Source organism: Notolepis coatsorum (assembly GCF_963971535.1).
Source record: "Notolepis coatsorum genome assembly, chromosome: 4".
Lineage (NCBI taxonomy): Eukaryota > Metazoa > Chordata > Actinopteri > Aulopiformes > Paralepididae > Notolepis > Notolepis coatsorum.
Window position 1 is genome coordinate 37216136 of NC_140168.1, and position 10000 is coordinate 37226135.

The 10000-nt window shown below is 42.4% G+C and overlaps 1 protein-coding gene across 1 annotated transcript in view; it reads right to left on the minus strand.

Annotated features, from left to right (window-relative positions):
* Positions 1-10000, minus strand: part of adgrb2 (adhesion G protein-coupled receptor B2) — a gene marked incomplete at both ends in the record, with an annotated part of 134005 nt that overhangs the window by 8732 nt on the left and 115273 nt on the right. The window contains 1 exon segment of the mRNA XM_084311913.1: positions 8577-8690. Within this exon segment, the coding sequence (XP_084168039.1) occupies positions 8577-8690 (114 nt within the window).

The window sequence follows — 10000 nt, forward strand, 5'->3', positions numbered from 1 at the left end:
CTATACACCGTTTGACCGCATTCACACGGCGGCCATTTTCACTCTCATGTCATAATCAGGTTGGGATTCCTTTAAAGGAATCCCAACCTGAGCATGTCATAAAAGCAAAATGGCCACCGTTTGAATATGGTCAATAACCCCCCTGAGATAAAGAACCTTTTTTTTCTCTTTTTTACAGCTCATGTATTATTTTTTTTTATCAACTTTTTCTCCTCCTTTTTCTGTATTTTTTTTCTCCCATCCTAATTAAGTTGTTATGCCAATTCCCCCCTTCCCTTCCTGGTCATTGCACGCATTTGCCCCCCACTTGCCGGTCTAGGGAGGGTTGATAGATACTATCACATGTCCCCTCCGATACATGTGGAGTCAGCCAGCCACTTAATTTCACCTGACAGCGAGGACTCTCACTGGGGGAGTGTAACGCGTGGGAGGCTCACACTACTTCCCCCAGTTCCCTCCCTCGCTGAGCAGGCGCCCCGACCGACCTGTAGGAGTCGCTGTTTACAACGACCAGGATACACACCCCACCTGCTTCCCTCCCTCTAACACTGCCAATTGGTTAGTATGGACGACCGACCAAGCCGGAGGTACCGCTGACAGCTTGATTCGATACCAGTGTATCTGCGGTGGTAGGCAGACGCTTAGACCGCTGCGCTACCCAGCCGCCCAGCTCATGTATTCTCAGGTGTAATGTCAATCCAAATCCTTTTGAATGTGATACATCACCCCAAAATACTCAATCTCTACTGTCTGTATCCATGAATGTACACTCCTACTTACGATCTTTAGGTAATTAGGTTTGAAGCCATTGATGATTAATCTAAAAACCTGAAATGGAATTAAATCGTTCTTCATCACAAATATTCAGCGGCTATTCGGCTATTTTGGATGTGAACTCAAACAGCAACACGGGACCACAGTGACATTGGCAAACCATGACAGTAGTCATGTAGCACATCAACCCATAATTTAGAGGAGGTTTAAGGGGCTCTATGGGAGTCCGTTTATGTGCGGTTTAGCATGCTTACTTTGACTCTCTTTGTAAACCAGGGAGACTCTGCGAGATATCGCTGGCAATGTGTGGTGTCTTGGTGGCGGGGGAGGGGGGACCTGCGGGGGTGAACATCATCCTCTGTGGTTAGTTAGAGGGGGGTTAAAGGTCAGGGGGCAAGGGGCCATCTACGTTTAGAGGATGTTTAAGCACTTTGAGGAGAACAGGGCCCTTAAAAGAAGGCGACGGGCTATAATTGTGTTCCGTCACTGAGGTAGCTGCATGGTCGACATAGATACAGTCAAAGACGGTATCAACCTCTCCAGAATGTTGACATTCTGCCCATGATACGGTAAGGTAATTATCTTTTCCATTAAATCCTATTATTCATGTGGAAAAAATAAAATGAAAATCCACTCGCTAGCTGTCACATGGCACGGAGGTTATTAAAAGTTATGACGGGACATTTATGCCATGACATTATTATAGAGCAATAATTATAATATGTATCAACTCAGCTGATCTGCCTCATCATGTACCGTACGGTAAAGCGCAGTGACATCTCAAACAAAGATGGAGATAAACACACAAGGACACTTCAACTGGAAGACATGGACATACAGTGCAGCTATTCACCGACACGCACGCGCACACACACACGCACGCACACACGCACGTGCACGACTCGCATATGCGCGCGGGCGAACCTCATCTCCATAATTGCTGTGCACAGTCAGCGTCTCTGTCTCAGGGCTGGAAGATGTTGACAGTGCTAGAGCTGAACTCGAGCGGGGGGGGCCTGTCAAAGGCCTGACACTAATAGCATTATCAGTGTAATTATTCACTTCTAAGTGCAGTGTCTACTTACTTTTATCATCATGGATGCGTGTGCGAGTAAGCCACATCTCTCCTGCCCTCCGTGTGCACATGTGTGTGATGTCTTCCTATTTTTTGTCCCTCCACAGCCGCAATTTGTGTGTGTGCGCACGCGAGGCCTGACACTAATAGCATTATCAGTGTAATTATTCACTTCTAAGTGCAGTGTCTACTTACTTTTATCATCATGGATGCGTGTGCGAGTAAGCCACATCTCTCCTGCCCTCCGTGTGCACATGTGTGTGATGTCTTCCTATTTTTTGTCCCTCCACAGCCGCAATTTGTGTGTGTGCGCACGCGTGTTCTTTTCCTGCGCCGTCATTACCTTAAAACGACATCGCGGCTCCTATCCTTTTCACGCATGCCTTCTCGGTGAGGAATAAATACCAGGGAATGTCAAATACAAGCCTCACACAGGTGATTGTAGGCTACGGGGCAGCGCCATCTCAGTACATTCCGGGCAAACGCCGGACATCGTTATCTGGGGCGTGATTCATAAACCCTGGATATGGCGCATGGTGTTGCTTTGGTGAAATTGTAATTAAGTCTGCCTATTATTAGTGTTGCACCTTCATTTTGACCTTCGTGGTGCGCGCACACACAAAATAAAAGTATAATCGATGCCCACCTGGGCTCGCGCGAAGGCGTGCAGTGACACATGGGTACACCCGTTGAGAGTGGGTGGCTCACTGGAAGGCGTGTCAGCGCGCGGTGACGCGGTACACCAGATGAGAGTGACTGCCGTAACGGATGGTTCAGGCCTCCGGAGCAGCCCCACGATTTCCTCCCTATTCCATGAAATATGTGTCTGGCAGGAATGAGGGAGCCAGGCAATGTTCCTGCACATCTTGATGAAGACGTTGAGCAAATGGGGTGTGAAAGAGAGGACGGCGGCTCTGGCACAGGGGATATTTGGCACGTGTGTGTGTGTGTGTGTGTGTGTATGTGTTTGTGTGTGTGTGTGTATGAGTGTGTGTGTGTGCGTCCTTGTGTGTGTGGTGTCAGCCTGGCAGTGTAAATTAGATGTGAACCAGAATACCAGGGGACGGTCCACCTATCAAGACTGACTAACACATCATGCACCCGTACACTGCAGCCCCACAGATGTGAGGTGTGTGTGTCTGTGTGTGTGTGTGTGTGTGTGTGTGTGTGTGCGAGAGACAGAGAGCGCATGTCCATGTACACGCCTGTATGTGTGTTTAAATCTTAATGAAATGGGGCTCTCTGAAGGTCAGCGCATAGCAGCTCAGGCAGGGCCACTTTCATCCACCGCTAATGGTGCATTAATGATTCAAAGACGCTCCTGTGTGTCATAGTCGCAGGTGCTTATGCATGTACGTGCACTCACACACACACACACACACACACATGCACGCACGCACGCACGCACACACACACACACACACACACACACACACACACACACACACACACACACACACACACACACACACACACACACACACACACACACACACACACACACAAACAGACACACACAGAAAGATGTATCAATTATATGAAACGCAGAGATGCACAGGTTAAGAATACATACACAAATACACACACACACACACACACAATGAAGTTATCACTGCATTATGGCAACATAATTTGGCGAGTAACGGGCAGGGTGCTTAAATTTTACAGGCCATGATTGATTAAACATCGAGAGACAGCTCTTGTGACCAATTGTTTTTGACAGGTACTTAATAAGGCACCAATCTGCAAAATTAATACAATTAATTCAAGGCCAGTTAGAGCATGTAAACAAGTGATTTAAGAAAGCTGAAATAGATATATACTTCTAATTAAATAGAACATATGTCTTGTATGTTGTTATTTTCTCCATGGACAAGATATTAATATCAACAAAAACAGAAACTAGAACGGCAATGAAGACATAATGATACAAAATAATGTTTTCTCTTCTTTTCTTACAATTTTCAGCTAATGACTTATCAGGACAAAAACAACTTAATGAATGGCCCTGACAAGCTAACGTTACACAAACACATGTTATTTGATTTATTTGATTCAAAACAGCCTCTAAATGCTCATCTCCCATGAGTTTTGACAGGGGAATGGAGACTAGTTTTCAATGAGAATTTGCAAGTTATTATTATTGTTATTTGTGAACATCTATCTTTATAGAGTGGGAAAGATACTAGGACTGTGAGCAAAATACCTTTTTTTGCTAAACTTATTCAAACTACATTATGAAAGCCATAGAGAGAGAAACAATGTCGAGGTCACGTTTTACTACACCTCAAAATACTATTGTGTGTGCACAAGACACAATTTGGTTCATTCCTTCGCACAAATTCAATAATTTTTTTTTTTTTTTAGCGATCTGAAAAATTATTGCATCACCTGAGCCTACCCGAGTATAGCCGAGCGGCGCCGGCGATCACTGTGGAAAAAAGCGCCCCCTGTCGTCTCCCAGATGACATAAGTGATTTTGGAATGGACTAAATGAAAATGAATGGGGAAAAAAATCCGGTACTCCACATTTTCCAGTTCACTGATCCAGCCGGGGTTACCACAGTTCATTCTGGAACCTCAGATCCCCGCTGATCATGGAGATCTACAGTATCGCGTTGGATCCATACACGTATCGATTTTTTCGAATGGTGATCAGGAATTGGAATATACCAGTTGGATACCATCTGATGTCAGGTAAGGACTCTATGTTATCAGTGTTAGGATAATCAGAGTAAGTTTGATGAAGTTATAAGCTGTTTTGTGAAATGTCCTCTTTCGGTTTCACTGTAAAAGTCTGTGAGGAAATCAACAGAGCGATTATCCGTGCGCGGCCGTAATGTGCTTGCGTGCACACGTATAATATTGATCATCTAGCGTTTATTTGAAAACGATTCATAAAAAGGCAGACGAATATCAACGTTGTGGAATATTCCACTAAAAGACGATTTTCATAGAATGCTCCAGAATGAGCTGTTTTTTATATCAAAACGGGGGCTTTTCTAACTGCTCTGAAACGGAAACGACGCGATAAAAAAACAATCTGCCTTGACAGCACTGACTGGAAAATAGTCTTTGATAATGCGATGGGCAGATTAGACACATAGCCATAATTTAAAACATAGATTAGGCGATATTAACGTTAACATTGGCGCCGATGGTGGCATTCAGCCGGTAAAACGGAAAACCAGGCGTGGCGCTCAAAGTGTTAAGGCATGTGTCCTTGGTTGTAGATAGCTATGGATAAACTCTAAGCTTTACTTTAGCTTGGGGATGAGTTATCAAGACACATGTTGACAACTTTGCAAGGGATTACTATTAATAAAAGGCAATTAACAAGGACATTGTGAACATTGGTGTTTTTAGAGAGCCCGGATGTGATCTGTGTTCCAAATGTCACTTATCTAATTTATTAAGTCCTCCTGCAAAGAGAACTAAATATGGTACCACATTACTATGGTTCTATTATTGACATTACCTCGCAAAGACAAAACAATAGTGATCAATGACAAATGTACTGTATCAAATTCAGTCACCATCATTGCAAATTGATTAGTTTTGGTTAGTTAGTATTGGTTAGTTTATTAGATTAGGATAGCAATCACCCAATCACCATGTGTTAGCTATAGTAGGGCCTTATTAACAGTTAATTGGCTTCATGGGGTTACATCATGGCACGTTCTTTAAAATCACAGGTCTAATTATGCACGGCATGTTTTGCACATCACATATTCTTACAGCTGCCAAGTGCACCAACTGTACACTGACAATTAAGGACTAAACTATAAAATCAAGTTTAACTTGGCATCAATTTCTTCACCATGATACTACACATACAGTAGGTAGGCTATCAACACGCAACTACGGTACAGTAATTAATTCAAGTATACCTACTGTGTGTAAATTCAGAGCTGTGAGCTATGTGCAAGCTGTTTTACATTTGAAATGAATAATGTGCCTTAAATTATGCCTTATAACCTTGGCACAAGTACAGTACAACAAGAAGAATATGCCTTAACACTAGAACAGCTGGCCTAGCACACACGCAAAAACTTATTTTCTTGTTCAAGGGACCAAAGCCACTGAGTGGGCAATCAAGAAACACTGGCTCAGTTGATTTGACACTAACAGCGCATTGGTCCTCCTATCAGCTCTCAGTGAATGAGGAGATGGCGGAGCAGAGGTGGCTTTGTGACAAGAAAACACATTGGTTAAGGGCTGGACTAACTTTCGTTCTGCATGTTTTTTTCAAAATTATAACATGGCAGATGTCTAAATAACACATTTTTAGGAAAATTCAAGGATGGAGGGTGTCCTTTTTCCCCTCTTCATACTTTAATATGACCGGCCCAGTTGTGTTAATAACATGAATAATGTTGGTACAGTATAAGCTGTGATTGTCTGGCATTTTGTCCGAAAATGGACTGAGGCTTTTCGGCAAACTGCATGTGTGCCTCAGTATGCATGGTGGGCAGACTGTGTTCAACTGGGTTAATTTCGGTGAAGAATGTATTGTATGTCAGGTTGCTTTTATAGGTTAGTTCTATGGGTGCACATGGCAGCTCATGATTGATGCTCTGAAGCAGGTCACTGCACTTGTTTTGGGGAGAAAGGCTGGTCTGTTGTACTGGCTCTCTGTATAGTACACTGATCGCATGTGCACAAAATAAATTAACCAAAACGTGGGAACGAAGTGTGTCTTGTGTGCACAAATTCATCAAAACGTGGGAACAAATTGTATCTCATGCACACAAATTCATCAAAATGTGAGAACAAATTGTATCTCGCACACGCAATAGTATTTTGAGCGCTCAATGTAGTAAAGCGTGACATTGATATATATTTTTTTTCTCTCTCTTTGGTTCCATGATCAAGGTCAAAGTCAGCAGTAGGTGCCACATATACACGTGTCGTACACCATTGGAAAGCTGGGACCTTAGGGAATAATTTCAGATGCAGCTCAACACTGTATGTCAAATACAAATGTACATGAATATACAATGTTTTTAATCTCACCTATTCAAATGATCAAGTTTCTGAATGTATAGAGGCTTGGGACTTTATATATATGCCTGATGATAGCCAATGCCATGTTTAACTTCTTTGGGTTGATACTTATGCATTTCTGACCACACAAGAATTGCTAAACATGGTCAAAAGTCGCTCCAAAATATATCCCATTAACTAAGACACCTTAGACAAATTAATGCTGTGATTTGTAATATACCTAGGTATGCCATATAATATCTGAATGGTCCAGGCCTCTAGTTTGTGGTTGTTTCATGAGGCTGTGTTTATCCTAGAGGTCACATTAGGTAATTGTATACAGTGAGGTCATGTTTAAAAAAGATAATCTCACTACAATGAAATGGCTACTATGGGGACTAACATCATCACGCATGAATACAGTTGGGCTCATCAGATCCAAAAGAGTTTTAGTTTTCCAGTCATACCCAATTTATAATAATTTATCAATTATTTTAAAGCCCCCCCCCTACCCAATGGGGGTTAAATGTTGATAACCCGCTATGTTTTGTACATCATTTCAACATAACAAGCTAATTGATGCCAATTGCTAGCTTATAGCTACTAGCCATCATATACAGTTCCCTGTCACTCCATAGCCTAGGCCTTGTCAAATCCTTCAATTTATAGATACTGGGAAGCACAAGATAAAGTAAATCCGACTCATGATATGCTTATCGATTCCCATACCTAGCTACCATTTATTTATTTATTTATTTGTGTAATGATCACTTTGGAACTAATATAGTTTACAATTACCTCGTATTTGTCTATGTCTACTTGTTTGAGTTAATTAATTACTAAAGCATTATGGTACATGTCATTTTACATTAGATGTTAGGGCACGTTTCTCTATTATTTATGAAGCAATAGTATACAGTACATCACTTTACTTGACTTTAGATGTCATGATACACTCTTTAATTACTTATAAATCATTATGGTGCACACCACTTTACTTTAGATGTAATTTGATGATAAATTCATGAATGACTTATAAATCATTATGGTATACTAATAAGAAATCCTGAGCTCATAATATTGGTATGCCATATATGACCAGTTATAAACAAAAAATATATAGACTGTAGTGAAACATTATAGTTCTTAAACAACCTCATGATACTATCATGCAAGCTTCATAATATATTAAACATTATGACATTTACTGACAATAGTAAATATAATGGCTTATAATGTATTGTGAACAAAGGGAATATATAAGCTCCAGTGATAAATATATAACCCATAACAGCATCATGACATCGTCATGCCAGATTCAAAAGGCATTATAATGAATTATATTATATTATTTTCGAATGCGACCATAAAGCGCTTACAATGTGATTATAATACAATCATGATTCCCTATAATGACTTAAGACCATCAATTCAAAAAATAAAAATAAAAAAGTGTTATATAAATACTGCATTCAAATATAGTGTTACTATTTAGCATTAAATGACTATTTTGCAAGTGATGACTGCATTCCGTGAACTTAAGCATACTACGTGATTCTTTTCTGTGCCAAGCTCAGTGCTTTTCATTGATGCTTTAGTGTTAGGGGTAAACTTGAGTGTGAAGTAAGGGCACAGGGGTTCAGGGGTTAAGGATGTGGTTACGTAGGGTGTGGGGGATGGGGGGGGGGGGCATAGGTGCAGGGGGTTCCCGCCTGCGCTGTACTCAGGGCGAGGGTCTTACCTTGAAAGTGGACATGGCCGGGTCCCTGCTATACCTGTCTATGGTGTGGAACTTGGACGAGTGGTTGAGCTCATGGTACAGCTCAGAATGTCTTTTGCGAGTGTGCATCACTTTCTGGAAGGGAAAGGAAGGGACAGCAAAAAATGAACAGAATAGAAACAAAACAAAAACAAAGGAAGGGGGCCGGTACAGGGGGCAGGGAGCGACGGGAATGGGAAGTAGCCAAGGCGCTGCAACGGTGCCAGCCGCGGAAAAGGGGTTTAGAGAGAGAGGCAGGCTGACGGAGCGGTCGATATCTGCCTCTGAGGTATGCATCTACGTGCAGCTCAGTGCGTTAGATTGACAGCTGTAAAAGGAGTCAGTGACAATTCTGTGAAAATGACAAATATTCTAGCTGACGGCAATGCTACTGTTGGTTTGGCAGCTGTATAGGCCTATAGGTCTGCTGACTGCTGGCTGGCTAGATGGTCATCTCAGAAATGGACATGAATTCGTCATAGAAGACTAGTCATTGTGTTCTCAATAGGTCAAATTGTTTAAGACAGCTCGGCAGTAGAAGACTGGCGGAAAACTCAGCCTGTCGCTGCCACTATCGCTGGCTTTGTGTGCTAATGGATTGTGCTTTAGCTGCGTGGGAGTGGCTGGATCGTCGAGGCTGCTTGTAAGGTTGAGAGCGACACCGGCACCAACAGACTCACCGGCCAAGGCCTCAGGACAGCCGTTCCAATTACTTTCAAGTAGACACCTCTGGAATCTGTCTTTGTTCACCTCGCTCTAGGTTGTACTTTTTGCTTTTAGACTATAATTACAGTATATCCATGATACCGCTACGTCCTGTTCCCTGTGTCTTCTCCTCTCACTACCGTTGAGGTTTCATATACAACCCATGTTCCCTCTTGTCAGTTCCGTTCCCACGGCTCTACGCGTTTTTTGGTAACAATTTTTTTTTAATAAAACTTAAGACAAAAAGGCAGCCATTTTGAGGAAGTCCACTTGAGGAGATCCCAGTCATGCAGTGGTAGGCTACTACTGACTACTGGTGTGCAAAACCAGTAACAGCATTGGATGATGAGCCATAGTTGTCGATAGCCAGTTAGTAGCTGTGGGACCACGCACACCTTCGATATGGATGATGCCGCCACAGTGGACAGTGGATGTCCAGTCGTTGGCAATAGCATCGGTCAACCAAATTTTCAATACCATGAAGAAATGTGATTGTGTGGATTTTAGTTATTTTAAAAAGGAGTATTGCGCACGACTGGAGATTCACAGAATACCACGCTCATTCCAGTCCTTCCACACTCGCACACCGACAACCCCAGGACCCTCCAGACAAATACACAAACAGCCAACCAACTAAGACCAACTACCAACTACACAGCCATCGTCGCGGAATTAAGAGTCGCTATTTTGCCCATTCAGGT